General features: G+C 42.1%; 1 protein-coding gene across 8 annotated transcripts in view; it reads right to left on the bottom strand.

Moving 5' to 3' along the window:
* The window catches only part of PLCH2 (phospholipase C eta 2), a 69,835-nt gene that overhangs the window by 32,008 nt on the left and 23,539 nt on the right, over positions 1–14,288 (bottom strand). For all 8 annotated transcript variants that reach the window (XM_057417868.1, XM_057417859.1, XM_057417877.1 and 5 more), the window contains exons 2-4: positions 1,582–1,728; positions 981–1,224; positions 284–413 (exon numbers count right to left, since the gene is read on the bottom strand). In XM_057417868.1, the coding sequence (XP_057273851.1) occupies positions 284–413; positions 981–1,224; positions 1,582–1,728 (521 nt within the window). The remainder of the gene's footprint in view (positions 1–283; positions 414–980; positions 1,225–1,581; positions 1,729–14,288) is intronic.

Below are 14,288 nucleotides of genomic sequence, written 5' to 3'. Positions count from 1 at the left end.
ATCAAGAAGTTTAGCAAAGAAGCAATCTCTGTACTGTGTGTCTTGATGTTATGCAACACCAGAAGGTACCTGATGTAATGACTTTTGCTATGAATATCATTTATCTATGATGTGTTTCTGGAGCTCTTTTCAATTTACCAAATGGACTAGTGAGGTATCTTTCAGCAGAGTGGAAACAAAACAGCTGCTGAAGTATTTACAATCTCTCCTATTAGGTTCAATGTGAAATCTCCAGCAACTGAAACCTTGTTCTTTTAGAAACCAATACATTTTTATTTCTTACCTTAAACATTTGCTTGACTTTCTGTCGGGGTAGGTTCACATTCAGCTTGTGCATTAGCTGGAGCACTTCATTAATACTCAGACTGCCATCACCATTCTTATCTGCCTCATCAAACGTCTGCTTCAACCACATTGAACAGGAGTTAAGGAACAGCATGGAACAGTAACGGCTATTACTGATGTAATAATAGTAAAGGATATTATGTATATATGATATTTTCCATGTTAGGAAAGACTGGGTATTATACTGGGGATGAAAGGGAGTTTACAGTAATATATAATTCTACTCATGCTATTTCAGTAACAGTTTCCAGACTTGCTATGCTCAACACGCAACACATGCTATCGACCCATACTATATAGCACAGAAGAGCTAACTTCTGAGAGAGCTGCAAAGCTGCATCACACTTTGTCCTGTAGAACCAAGTGAAACAGACACCTTAACACAGGGAGTAACGGATGAAAGAATATACCTGTATGGTTTTCAGTTCACTCCAGTCATTCACCTCCAAATCTTGCCCAGAACAATCCTCTTCAAGGACTCCTCTGTCTCTGGAAACAGGGAATATAACGGGAACCACTTTGAAGCTTTGAGCCTAGTGCTTACTTTCAGCAAAACAAATACTTGAAGGAATCCCTATGCTATTGATAACTCTCCACCCCCAGGAATTACTCTCAGATAGCATTAAGAAGGATATTGGTCTCTGGTCCTTTGGCGTTTTGAGAGGCTGTCTTCATCACTGATCCCTGCCATCAGGTATTTTAGCCCTGTGATCCAGGTGCGTGCTTCCTCTCCACTGGAAGATACCAGGTCCAGAGATTCCATATGGTCTCCATAGTAGATACTGAAGCAGCAGTTGGGATCAAAACTGCCATCAGCATAGCGCTGAAAGATCTCTGACTGCTTCCCCTCGCAAACCTCCTGAATAGAGTCGATGGAAACTAGAATGACAAAAGCATGTAGTTCATCAATGAGTGTGTGCCAGCCCTTGGCCACAGGGTGTGTTTATCCTGTAGAGAAACCCTGCAGAGAAAGGGCCCAAACCAAACACTGCAAGGTCCCCAGCTCACACGTTTGGCCTGCAACTCAGTACTACTACTACAGTATTGCAACCTGCAGAGCTGACAACAACCACTTCATCTTCAGAAAGTAATAATCATAAGATCATTTACTACCCTTTACATTCAAATACAACAATCTTCTTGGTCACCTATCAATGAGCTAAATAATTCCTGCTTGCTTGGTTGTAGGAGGGCAAGACCCTAGGAGGAATCAGAAGTTCTGGGGCTGAAACTCACTTTTGGCTTTCTCATTCTTCCGAGAGGGTCTCCAGCGAATACACGACTTGTGCTCATCCAGGTAATAGAAGCGGACCAGCCCTTTGGAACTGCCACGGAGCTTGATCATTTGGGTACCAGTTTGCATGGAACTCATACATCTTTCCACTGCAGAGAGAAATGAAGTGATATCAGTAAGTCAAGCTATTAGCAACACACTTATTTGAGGGGATTTAGCTGAATGAATAAGATCTACCTTCTGATCACACTCTAAATCAAGCTACTGTCAAGTATCAGTTACTAGAATAAGCACAAGGAAATTCAGACAATATTCCTAAATCGATAGGTAACACCTTAGTTGACTGGCAGTATTCCTGCAAAAGGAAAGCAGATTTGGGCACCATGTCTGCACATGTATGTGTACTGAAACACGCACCCTGGCCTGTCTGTGTGACTGGAGGCTTAGAGCACTAGAGAGGGGCAGGAAAACCTGCAGGAAGAACTCAGTGGTACTTCTATCAAAGAAAAAAGCAAACCTTTTTGTTCTGAGGTTTTTCACCGCATGGAAATGAGCGGAGCACACTGATGGAAGACAAGTCTGACTGCTACCTACCATTGTTCAGGTACCTGCTTTAAGGATTCATTTCTATGCATCAAACAAAAACCTCTCAATCTTGCAATGAATCATGTTTTTGAAGAAATAGCTGCTAACTTCAGGCTGGAGTTTTCTTTGTGCTTACATAACATTTTACACTTCAATAGAACCTTTTTGCAGAATTCAGCTGAGGTTCAGCTCTCTTCTGATCTAATGAGTTGCCTCAATTTGCATCTGGACAAAACAGAGTCATGGAGAGCAGATGGATCTCTGTACTGCAGCAAAAAGCAGTGTCAGAGCAGAGCAGGAGAGAGGAGCAAAGAACACTCAGTTCTGCACTTGTGTTCTTACAAAGTGACACTGGACTGACGCAGAGAAAAGGCTCAAAGTGATGTTTCATGGCTCATGGTAACATTTACAGTTTCTATTAAAAGTCTGAATGTAATGATAAATAACAAAACTATGCAAATCATAAATCCCTACAACTTGTCCTGCTACAGGAATACAAAATAAGGGCCCAATTTCCTGCTTATTGTTAGAAAGATGTTCTAGTGCCTGTTAATTAATGATTCCTGGCTCAGCAGCATTATTGTCCTTTAGGAGTTTCTGGGTTTGATGTATGCGTGTGAAGGAGTGGGAGTATTTCAGCATGTGGGGATGAAAAGAAGTTAGAAGGATTGAGTCACAGAGTATTTTTATACGGGGACCAGCTTTGTCAAAAGCTTCACGTCCCAGGTTCAGCACAGCTCCTGGTTATGTTGTACCACACTGACCCTCCCCAGCCTCTTTGGAGAAGTCAGGCTCAGCTCTGGCCTGATAACAGACCCTGACAAAGATGCATCCTGACTGTGCGCTTCAAAACAACCCCTCTTCAAACACTGTGAGGAGAGAGAAAGAGATTTCAGAGGCTTATTTCTCTCCAGGGCCTCCAGAAGACACAACATGTTTGTTGAAAGCCCTCCAGCACACGTGCGCTGTAAGGGCAAGCTGTTCCCTTAAAATACCACCAAAGCACAACAGCTTTCCCCCATGCAGACGAGGACTCCCACACTTATCCTGCACCCAGCACTGCCAATCCATTGAAGAGATAATACTTGCTACGGGTTTTAAAAGTCTCACTGGAAATGGTTTTGCAGCTATAAGTGGCTCATCAATAGGTAAAGCAAAGAACTGACTGGCTCCAAGTATTCCTGCCAGGAACATTATGAATCATAGAATGGTTTGTACATGGACTATCATAGACTCATAGAATGGTTTGGGTTGGAAGAATCAATTTCAGTTCAGAGAGGAGGCATCAAATCCTTTAAAAAAATGAATATATAATAACAGCATACACATGTTCCCTCTGTACAATCCATCCAGTAGAGCTGTGAGAATTCTGTTCAAATGAGAGGTCTTGAAATCAGAAGATATTCTGAAAATTCAGCTGATGCCTGTGAGCTCAGGGAATCCCCACGGCAGCTCATGGGACCACTTAACAAGGGCTCCCAGAGTGTCACTTCTGACCCTGAAGACATCCGCTCAAGTAAGGGTCTTATTACAAAGTTTTTACATTAATTTCTGGCTACAGCACCCTGGGTTTGTTCCTTGTTCTTTGAAAAAGAAAATGTCTGTGTAATTCTGCCAGCCACGGCAGGGATGGCATTTGCTGCACCCGAAAGATAATGTGAATAGGACAAAAAAGTGCTTATAAGGCAGCAGGCAATTCTGGCCAAGGCCACTGAGGGTTTCCTCACTGGACATGAGTGGCTCAGGAAGCCAGCTATTAAAATGCAGTTAAATAGAAGAGGAAACATCTCATTTCTATAGCAAACTCCAACTGGGTTTGTTGCGCTTATTACCTGCTTAAAAGCAAGGCTGCTACAAAGCAAAAAGGGACCCTGCTCAGCTGGCTGGTGAAGCTTTAGAACTTTGCCATTCTATATCACTATTTAGAAAACAACCTCTCAAGAGTCCAGTGACCTATTGTGGAAGAAGACATCAGAGATGCTTCTAAACACTCATTTCAGAGTGAAAGCTACAAATCCTGCATGAAAAAATCAAAAAGGTAAGAGGCGTACAAATCCTGGTAGATAGCAAGGCTTTCCTACTGATGGCACGGAGAGGGAGATTGATTCTATCTCTGCAATAGAACATGTCTAAAGATCTGCACAAGTCAAAGTGTACAGCTTTGCATTTGCTTTTCCAGAATAATATAAAGAAATCAGTAATGGAATTATAACTGAGAAGTTCTTGAAGACCGAGAGAATTGCAGGAGCAACCATGCAACATAATGTAGGACTAGGGCTGTGGCTCAAGTTCTTCCTTCTTTTCTGCCCCACACCCCCTCCCCCCCCCCCCAACACACTACTGCTGGACAAAGCTGTCACTAAATAACGGCTCAACACAACAGCTTTCAAGGTGATAGCATCACGCTCAGTGCAGTGGCAGGTATCCAGCCTGCATCTTACCAACATGGCCCATTTTCCATCTTGGAGAAGCTACAATGCTGCCACCAACCCAGAAAAACTCTTCAGCCAGACGGGCCACTGAGAACTTATTCTGAAGCAAGGGAGTGTTTGAGGCATCCATATCTGAGACAAAGAGCAGCTTCAGAACTGAACGCAAGCAAGCACCGATGGCCTTAGTAGATATCAAGGTTCTTCAGGACACATTTTCAATGTAATAGCATAAAAATATTAGCAGGAAAATCCAAGATAATCGGTGATTTCCAAAATCCAGTGGTATTTTCAGATTGTTACAGAGATGTTTCACAGTAAATTTAGGCCTTCTTCCAGATTTAGTCCAGATTTAGGATATTAAAATCCTAACAAATTCCTTTTTGTTCTCTATGTGTCTATTTTTGAGGACTGGGTGGGTTTCAGTTCCGTATTTTCAAGAAGACACATGACGGCACATGAGGCAGTATGACAGGTAAACGAATCCATTTCTGGACAGAAAGGCTGCCCCATGATATCCTTTGTCAGTTGCTACTTTACCAGCTGCTGGGCATACACCAAGACATCACACCGATTTACAGTTGTTGGCTTTTCCATGGTGCTTTCTCCTTCCAACATAGAGGTACCTCTTCTATATGATTACCAACAGATTTGCAAGTCCCACTCTTGCTGAGGGCTCTGCTTGCTCGTCAAAACCAAGCAACAATATCCACTGCAGTAAGGAAGCGCAAAGTTAGTAGCACAATCCATTCCTCCCCCTGCACTCCTAAGCCAGCCTTGCCTTTCACTGCGAATCTGTCCGGGTGCTGAAGCTCTTCAGTCTCTTTCCAAGTCTGAATAAAAGGAACCACATTTTCTTCTCTTACAGCTCTTCAAAATCTCCCTGTGTCAGTCTTCACCTTCTCTCAGAAGGTTCTCCTCAGTATTTTAATGGACATGCCTGCCAAAAGGCAGAATCTTTCTCCCTAGGCAGTAAAAACTAGATGCGACACAAACACAGCAACACATGTTTGCTTCCAATCCTAAATCCATCATACGCACTAATCCTAAAGCTGGGGTTCTGCCCTATCCAGTCAAGGGATTTGGGTGACACATTACAGCTGTAGGGGAAGAAAAAATAAAGGAGGTTTAAAAAAAGTGCTTTCTTCTTCACCTCTGTTGGCAGCATCTTTCCATCTCTCAGCCTGTTTAGGAAGGTCTTTGCAAACTGACACAACCCCACAGAAGATGCCTCCTTTAGGACACATCCAGGCAGCTACCCTGTACAGAACAAATGCTGCACAGAGAGACCAGGAACGCAGAGGGTGCTCAAAATATGACAGAGATAAAAGCAGGTAAGGATTAATGTTTAAAAAGCTCTAAGTCACTGCCTCATTCCATTTGAAATGCACCCATTAAACTCCAAACACAGAAATCTGTCCTTTATGTTATCGCAACACTTAATCTACATCAAGTTGCAAGCACAATATACAATCGCTCTTGCCATCTGTGATCCATACAAGGAGCCTAATATGCTTCTAGCTTGATGAGCTAAACACAAATTGCCCGTTTAAAAACACATTCATTAAGTGCTTCCTACTCCTCCTTTCAGTTTAAAAAAGCTTTTGACTAGTTAAATCTAGAGATGATTCACTCTCAGTGTTGTTTATTTCACCACCTCTGCCCAGAGTTCTTCTGTTAGGCTGGACCCAGAATTTAACCGATTCTCCAAAGCAAACCCAAACTGGGTCTGTGCTAAGGGTCAGCGGTGGCAATAATGCTGCATGCACTCTTGTCACATTCTGCTCTTTATTCAAACACTTCAGGAATAGCCTTCCCCTGTCCTAAGGCATCTTTCAAGAGTAATTTAATGAGAAGACTGCAAACTAATTGTCATCAGAGAAAGAACAACTTCTTCTGTAAAGAAACACATATTCGTACAACAGAAAACTGCTCCACAGAAGGCAAGAACCCATTGAGTGTTGTTCTGAAAATCCTAATCCTTCTGTCTGATGAAGACCTAGCACAGGCCACAACAAGACCTGAGAAATGTGAGCTTCATTGCCTGCTCTACTGCATGCTCTGGATTTCTTAGATACATCAGTAAACTTCTTTGTGGTTAACTGCCATGCCATAAAAAGAACATCTTAAATGGGAAGGATGACATTGTTGTACCTCATAAGGGAGGAGATACCACTAAACTTAAAGGCAACAGAGTTAAGGCAGAGTTTTGCAATAAACCAGAAGTATTGCGGTGGTTTAGCTCCCTTTTGTTTCCTCTTGCAACATTAATCAGGACAATTACTCGCAGTCTCTCAGGTTGTACATGCACCAAAATCTCAGCAGCTGGCACTCTGTGTGCTGGGCACCAAAGGCACTCCTTTTACAATTCAAAAATGGATTCTGTGAAGACATCCTAGATTCTGCATTAACTATTTATGTGTTATCAACCTGGGGATAAAGGGAAGAAGGAGAAAAAGAGTGAAACCTAACTCTTATTACAGTACTGCCCAAGGTATTAGTTTCACAGTTCAGAACTAGAATTCTGCATAAGGAGGACTCTGAATGTGGATTCAGTTTTATTCAAGGACAGAGAAATGTCAGTGATTTATAGCACCAGAAAAGAAGAACTAATTCAATGTTCAAGTTAAAGTTAGATCTGCAACCCAAATCCCACCCAGAGAAGGTTAATTTAAGTCCTTTTACTTGGCACTATCAATCCATCCTCCAGGCCTCTTAAGAAAATGATCACAAACAGAATCGTTCCAAAAGCCCCTCTATTCCCTGGTTGTGCTGGATAGTAAGTAACAGTGTGGGAAAGCAACAGGAAATAACAAAGGGTTAAATGTGACATAATCCCTCTCCCAACTCTTAAGCTACTCAGCTGAGTACTTAGGACATAAGCCTATTGAAATGGGTTTCTATTCTTGTCTCACTGGACATCCTCAGAAAAGCCTTGCTCACCTGACACAACATGCAGATTACACACTTCTTTCTTTCCCTGGCACTTCAGAAACTTACTGTTCTGAGTGTAACAAAGGCTTTCCATGCCACAGAAAGCTTTTGAAAACAGCAAGGTCTGAGTCTGCAGGCTGGCCCTGGCTCAGCTAAGAGCAGAACTTGGAACACTTGGCAAACAATGCTAGAAAATGACAAGTCTGGAGAAGGAAGAAACTCACTTCAAGACCGGTGGAAAAGCCAGAGTCTACCATATGGAGAAAGAGCATCTTGCAGAAGAGACAGGAGCACAGCATATACATGGTTTGGAAGATGGGAGAAAAAACTGTAAAAGGGAGATCCTACTGAGACCAATGGGTTTATCATTAATGCAATCCATCAGGGGGATGACAGCCTTCTAATACACCTGCTTTACTGCTGAGGGAAGGAGAAAGTGTTAATAATGATTTCATACAGAGGGAAACAGCAGTAGCACTCAAGAAAAGACAAAACTAAACATTTCAATGCAGGAAACTTCACTATATGGGCCAGACTCTGCCTCTCATTTGTCTTCTGCACATCAGGACTCAAGCAGAAGACAAAGCAAAGACCCAGCACCAGAGGTAGAAAAGGCTCGAGTGTTGCAAGAAGCTTGAGCATGTCAGGTAACAGCATGCTACTGCTACAGCTAGCTGCTACTCTGCAGCTCACTGCCAGTTGAAGATAGCACAGAAAATACCTCAGATGTACTTTATAAACTGATTTTAGTTTAAAGTTCATATTTTGATTGCCACAGACATCAAATATTCCAGCCCTGATACTGTAACTGACCTGTAAACCCACAAGGATTACACTTGTAACTTTACAGCTCTGAATTCCATGTATCCTCACATGAACGCACTGCAGACCCACTTTACCAGATTAACAAACTAACCTCATCACAAAGGCTGATTCTAAACCACTTAGCAGCACATGGGCATCTATTAACTTTAATACAGGTATCGCTATATCTGCCTTCCTACCCAGGGAAATCTTGCTCCTGATGGCTGTAGAATAAAAAGAAGTGATTGCCAACCCACAGCATGGGTCATAAAAGAAGGAAACAAAAGGTTCTAATGTCATCAGGCACACTGCTGTTGTGGGTACGCTTGCTCTCTCTCACTTACTTTTATCCTCCCCATTGCACATTTACCTGCAAACACCAGTCAAAAAGCCCTGGAAAACCAGCAGAAATTACAGGTACAGCCACAACTCTTGATACCCATAGAGCTTCCTATGAGTTACCAGGACTGTTACTGTCTTCTGAAGTACTAAATGCTGAGAGTTTTCCAAGGAAAATAACAAAAGCAAAGAAACCTCACTGAAAGGCACATCACTAAATACATTTGCATTACAGTAAAGGTTCAAAATCCAACATACATAAGCACGAACAGCAGGAACACACAAAGCTTGACTTGATGAACCAAAGTCATGCTGCTCATTCACTGCTTCTAAACGTGTGATTTATGCTTCTTCCCTTTCCCCCAGAAATGCTGCTTCCTGAAGAGCTGAAGTAGCCTAATCTACACAGCAAGACCAGTTAACTCAGCTTCAGTTTCTCCTCTGCTGGAACCATATGCCTTCGGGTTCACATTGCTCTCTCTTCTTTTACTGCTGTGTGTCCATATGCAAGAGCTGTTTCTGGTATAAACTCTTACCAAAAAGAGGGAGATGGACAGTATATGCTGAAGAGTGTTACATTTTCTATCACTGTCTGACAACTAAAAACTTCTGCATTACTTATATTAAGAATTCCCAAAATAAATCACTTTTAGATGGTTTTGGTAACTCCCATGGAAGGCAAAAATCCAGCTGCATGGAGAGCTACGACCAAATTGCCCGCACTCACTTCACGGGCTCAGAAAGGCCGGAGCACTGGCTGGGCCGCAGCATTATCCCAAATGCCTGTAAGCTGCCTTTCCCTTAATTCTAACACACCGCACTCTGCTGACCTTTGGCGCGGACCCTGCAGGGCTATAGCCTACCACAGGCTGCAGGACCATCTGGACAGCAACTCTAAGCACAGTAATCCACACTCGAGATTAGAGCCACGCATCTCGCCTGTGGCAGTGGAAGCTGGGTTAGTAACTGGCTTCTGCTTCGCACCCCCATGCTCCAGAGCTCAGTGTTTTTACACTGGCTCCGAATATACTCAAGTTATTCAGTTTGACTGAAACACATCTGTCTTCAGTATGCACCAATCTACGAGGCCACTAATTCCACTGGGAGAAGCAGGAATGACTCCAACATTGCATGTCCCAGTGCACCCTCTCAATACTGGAATTCCCAGCAGGTAAGCCCCAAGACAGCTGCTTTAGCTGAGCAACCACACACAGGAATGTTTCCAGGGCTTTCCAAAACTGTTGAGAAAGTTGCATTATTAAAATGAGCAGACCCTGAAATCCCTTAAATTACTTTATTCCCACAAAGGAATATTTGTGGAACTGGGATCCATTAGCAGCGACAGCACAAACGTAACTCCAACAATTAGTCTGCCTCCTTCCACGATGCAGAGTTCTCCTGAGCTCCTCGGAAACAAATGAGGCAATTATTTTAATGAAGTGAGAACTGGCTCTGTGTTTTGAGGCCTGGAGTATGTTTTGCATTAAGGAAGACTGTGTCTTTAATAAACACAATCAGATTTGTGTGTCAAGCTTCCTCAGTGAAACTGTAGGAATATTATTAACCCTTGTCCACTTCAGACGTGTACCATCTTGGAGATGTGTCTATAGTTTCTGCCTTCAGTGATTAAAATATAATAACAGTAGCTAGCTCCTGACCTCTACTAAGAATTCTGATGCTGGTTTTGGCAAAGGAAATCCCATTTCCAAGATACCTACAGTAAAAAGGAATTCAAGCTATCTGAACCTTTTTCCTTGCAAAGCTGTAGTAATGCAATTTTGTTGACTGTAGAAAATGTCAGCATAAAATAAAGATTTTAAGACTCTAAATGTAGCTCTAAGGTCACCTTGTTTCCAACCTCTGACTTGCATAAGAAAATGTCCCTACACACTTAATTGAAGTGAGACTGTAAACTCTTTATATTTAAAGATCTTTCAGCACTTTGCCATCTGTTCTGTGACACGGGTTATAAAAACTGACAGGGAGATTAAGGCAGGTTGGGAGGGAAGAAATCCGTCAGTATGATTGAATGCCTTCTATGAAAACACCTCTAAAATTCAAAAATCTGCAGCAAAACAAGACACTGAGAGACACTGAGAAGAGTCATCTCCTGCTCCTAAATGCATCACCACAAATTGATTTTAACTCACAACTCTGCTTCCGTATTTGGGGTGAATTCTAATACATCCTACCTGTAACAGACTCAGAACTCTTCTGGACCTTCCTTTTGTGCCATGTACCATTTAAAATATGTGAGAGGCTTCTTATTTCTTCACATATATACCAAATACATACAGCTTCATGAAAAGGGGACCTGAGCTGCACCGTCTCCAGGAATAACCCAGTGTCTGCCTTCCCAGTTACACGGCGAGTGCAGGCTACTGAATGGAATCCACAGCAGGGTCAATGACTGCAAGTCACTGCAGCTTATTGCCTCATTTTTTTCAAGTCTTGGATGCAATATAGCCGGAGTAAAAGCCCAGGAAGTAAAGTAATTGCTTCTGGGTTCCTAGAGGAAAACTATTTCCATGTCGATAGGGTCTCCAATATCCACCTCCGTTTGAAACAAAGTCTGACCGATTCGCTTCCCCCAGGGTTTAGAGCCAGAAGACAAGCAGCGATTTGAGGGCTGCTAAGAGGCTCAGCTTGCTGGCTGCACTGTGAAACAGGCTCTCTGGAAAATATTGTACAGAGATCCACATCTAACAGTGCTTCTGACAGAGCTGGTCCACATTCCTTCTGTGTCAGGCCACATCACACCATAGAATTTAGTTGCTCTCTGCCACATTAATGCCTTTAGACCTGCAGAGGCCAATCCTGATGATCCCTCCTTCTGTAATTCCCTAAAATGGGAAAGCTTTCCCTTTTAGCTGAACCAAAGTCACATTCATCAAACAAATTATTCTATCTAGGGAGAGAAGGTATATGAATTAAAGACTCCACATGGAAGGTGTCAGGTTTAAGTTGTGCTCTCAGCATCGACACAGAATTTTCTTTGCAGTCTTCTCTTTTTCACTCAAGCTGAAGATGAGGCATCTTTAACCACCTGTAACTGAAGGCAGAACAGCAAAAAAAGGTGTGCAACATCAATAGGCACGAAGCTGCAGAAACAGAATACCTGTGTATGGATTTTTCTTTGGTGACCTACATTTCAAGAATAATCACTGTGATTATATCAGCTCCTCAGCAGAAGACTTTTAAAGAACCCTTGCACATAATGAAACAGAAATAGCACCCAAGAAGGTGGATCATACCTGTGTAAAGCAGTTTAATTATAAGGCATGCTAGTATTCGGAACTTAAAAAGCAAATTCTGGCTCCTGTTTTCTGCCATTTGCTTTCAATTCATCAGAACACTCACAGTGACAACAGGACAAAGAAAATAATTTTGATAGAAAATCTCAAAAACTATAACTGGAAAGTAAAACCATAATCAATCAACAGACTCCAGAACAGGGACCTTTACAAGCTGATCCTCAGAGTGTCAATTATTTCACAACTAAAATCCTTCTGGAATTCAGACAGAAAGAACGGTGGGGACATATTTGAAGGAAACACCAACTGTCAGTTGCCGAGTATAAAAAGCAGCATCAAATGCATCATCTCTTCTCCCTCACTTAATTCCCACCTGCATCACACCAGCGTAACACAAGGACAGGGCAACAACTCTGACTGAATTGAGACAAAAGCCATGTCATTACTGATGCTTATGATCCACTACTTCATGGTTTCCACCATTACCCTGCAGTGGGGTTTGGAGCTGCTGTTGCTATGGGACAATACAGAAGTGGTTAAAGTAAAATAAAGCCATACTGTGGTGGTAGTGGCCATGAAAATAGCTGTTTCAGTGAATTTGTTTTGCTACAGTTTCCATGCCTGTCAAAAGAAAGGATCCATCGTGATTTATGCTTTACGTTGCTCTCACCATGATGTTTGACCTGAGAAGACCTTGCAAGATGCCACAACTGCCAGATGTAAAAATTATGTGAAGCACATCAAGAAATAAACAGCACTGTGCTGTAGGTTCCAGACCTATGCTTGCCAAGCACCTCATCTCCATCATCATGCCCTAACAAGGACTTCTACTCTCCTACATCTTACTGAAGATAAAACCTGCTTTTATGTGTATACCAAGGACAACGCAATTTCTCAACTGAGAAATCAATTTACAATCTCAAAAGTAGACAAGGATTCACAACAGCTTGGTGTACCTTTAAAGAAGTGGTATGTTCTTCCTTATAGAAGGTTTCCTTTTATATGATGAAGGCCTCTAATTAGTTGGATTAAAAAACCCAAACAAACCACAGCAAGAAGAAGATAGTTATGCATAGAATATTGTATGCAATTTTTCTTCTAAGCAGTTCCTGTGAAATGAACCAATTCCTGCAACACAAATATGTGTTCAACAGCAGTCCATTGAGATGCTCTTGTCATTGACCAAATTAAATATTCCTTTAGATTTAATTCCTGGTGCAGTGCTCATTTCCATTGTGCACTTGTTTCTCCCTCATATAGATAAATGTAAATGAAGAGGAAAATTTAATCCTACATTCAAGAAACCCTGTGCAGAATTCCCAATGAAGTTATTTACACTGAAAGTTCTGGGGGGTTCTGCTGATCAGAAATAAAAACGTCATTTATTTATCTACTTAAGATTTCTGGTATTGCTATAGACAAATCAAAAACGATCTTTGCTTGATAAATTCAACTGAGAAATGCAGCTGGGATCATTAGTTTGTGGTAAGAAATAGAAAAGCTGTTTCTGAAGGCATTATTTTTGGCAAGGTCGTTCCTCGGTTCAACTAATGGGACGCGGCATGGCAGACTGTAGCATTTCAATCACCTTCAAAATAATCATTCTGCTGTAACAGAGTGATGGGTCTGAGTGAGCAGCATTTCACTGTGTCTGATTTCTCATGGATTTCTCATCTTTTAATCTGTAATATCAATAATACCTCATATACTCAACATCAAGGACTGAACCCATCAGAAAACAGGCAAAGGTGATTCTTTGAATCAGAACAGCAACTTCTGACGGGAGAAGAGGATGGCTGGCAGCCCAGTTTTTTCCAGCACACTGAATTTGTGAACTTTCACATTTTGATTTTCACTCAATTTCACATCAACAGCACTGATCTTTATTACACCGTATGAAGACTCCTAGAGGCATTCGTATACTCTGGAATTACCAGCTTTGGTGTGTTACCACTGTTTTACACCTGAGAGGAGGATCACATTGATGTCTGATGCTACAGGTGACAGCAAGAAGGTGGTCACCCTTTAAAAACAAACTTCATTCCACTGCCATGCCTGTAGCTTCAGGTCCTGGAAGCTCCAATCTTTTAAGTTACCCCATTTGTTTTCAAGGTGCTTCCACGAGCTGGCTTAGAAAGACACCATCTGGCAGAAACACTGTGGTGGTGAGCATCCTTCAATCTCAGCCTGGGCATTTTCTGTCTGGGAACAAGGACAGTAACTGCTACATTCAGATCCTCAAATGAGAGCCCCCTCTCCTCCCCCTCAATTTGCAGAAGTTGGAGGCTGAACCTAGTAATAAGAAGTCAAAAGGACTTTGGATGACAGAATTCCTGGTCCATCATACCTTCCTTGAGGACCTTG

This window comes from Pezoporus wallicus, unplaced genomic scaffold (genome assembly GCF_028554395.1).
Source record: "Pezoporus wallicus isolate ANWC-B61680 ecotype Strahan unplaced genomic scaffold, APGP_CSIRO_Pwel_v1 contig_13766, whole genome shotgun sequence".
NCBI lineage: Eukaryota > Metazoa > Chordata > Aves > Psittaciformes > Psittacidae > Pezoporus > Pezoporus wallicus.
Note: the sequence above shows the minus strand (reverse complement) of the source record. Positions and strands in the feature narration are given on the sequence as shown.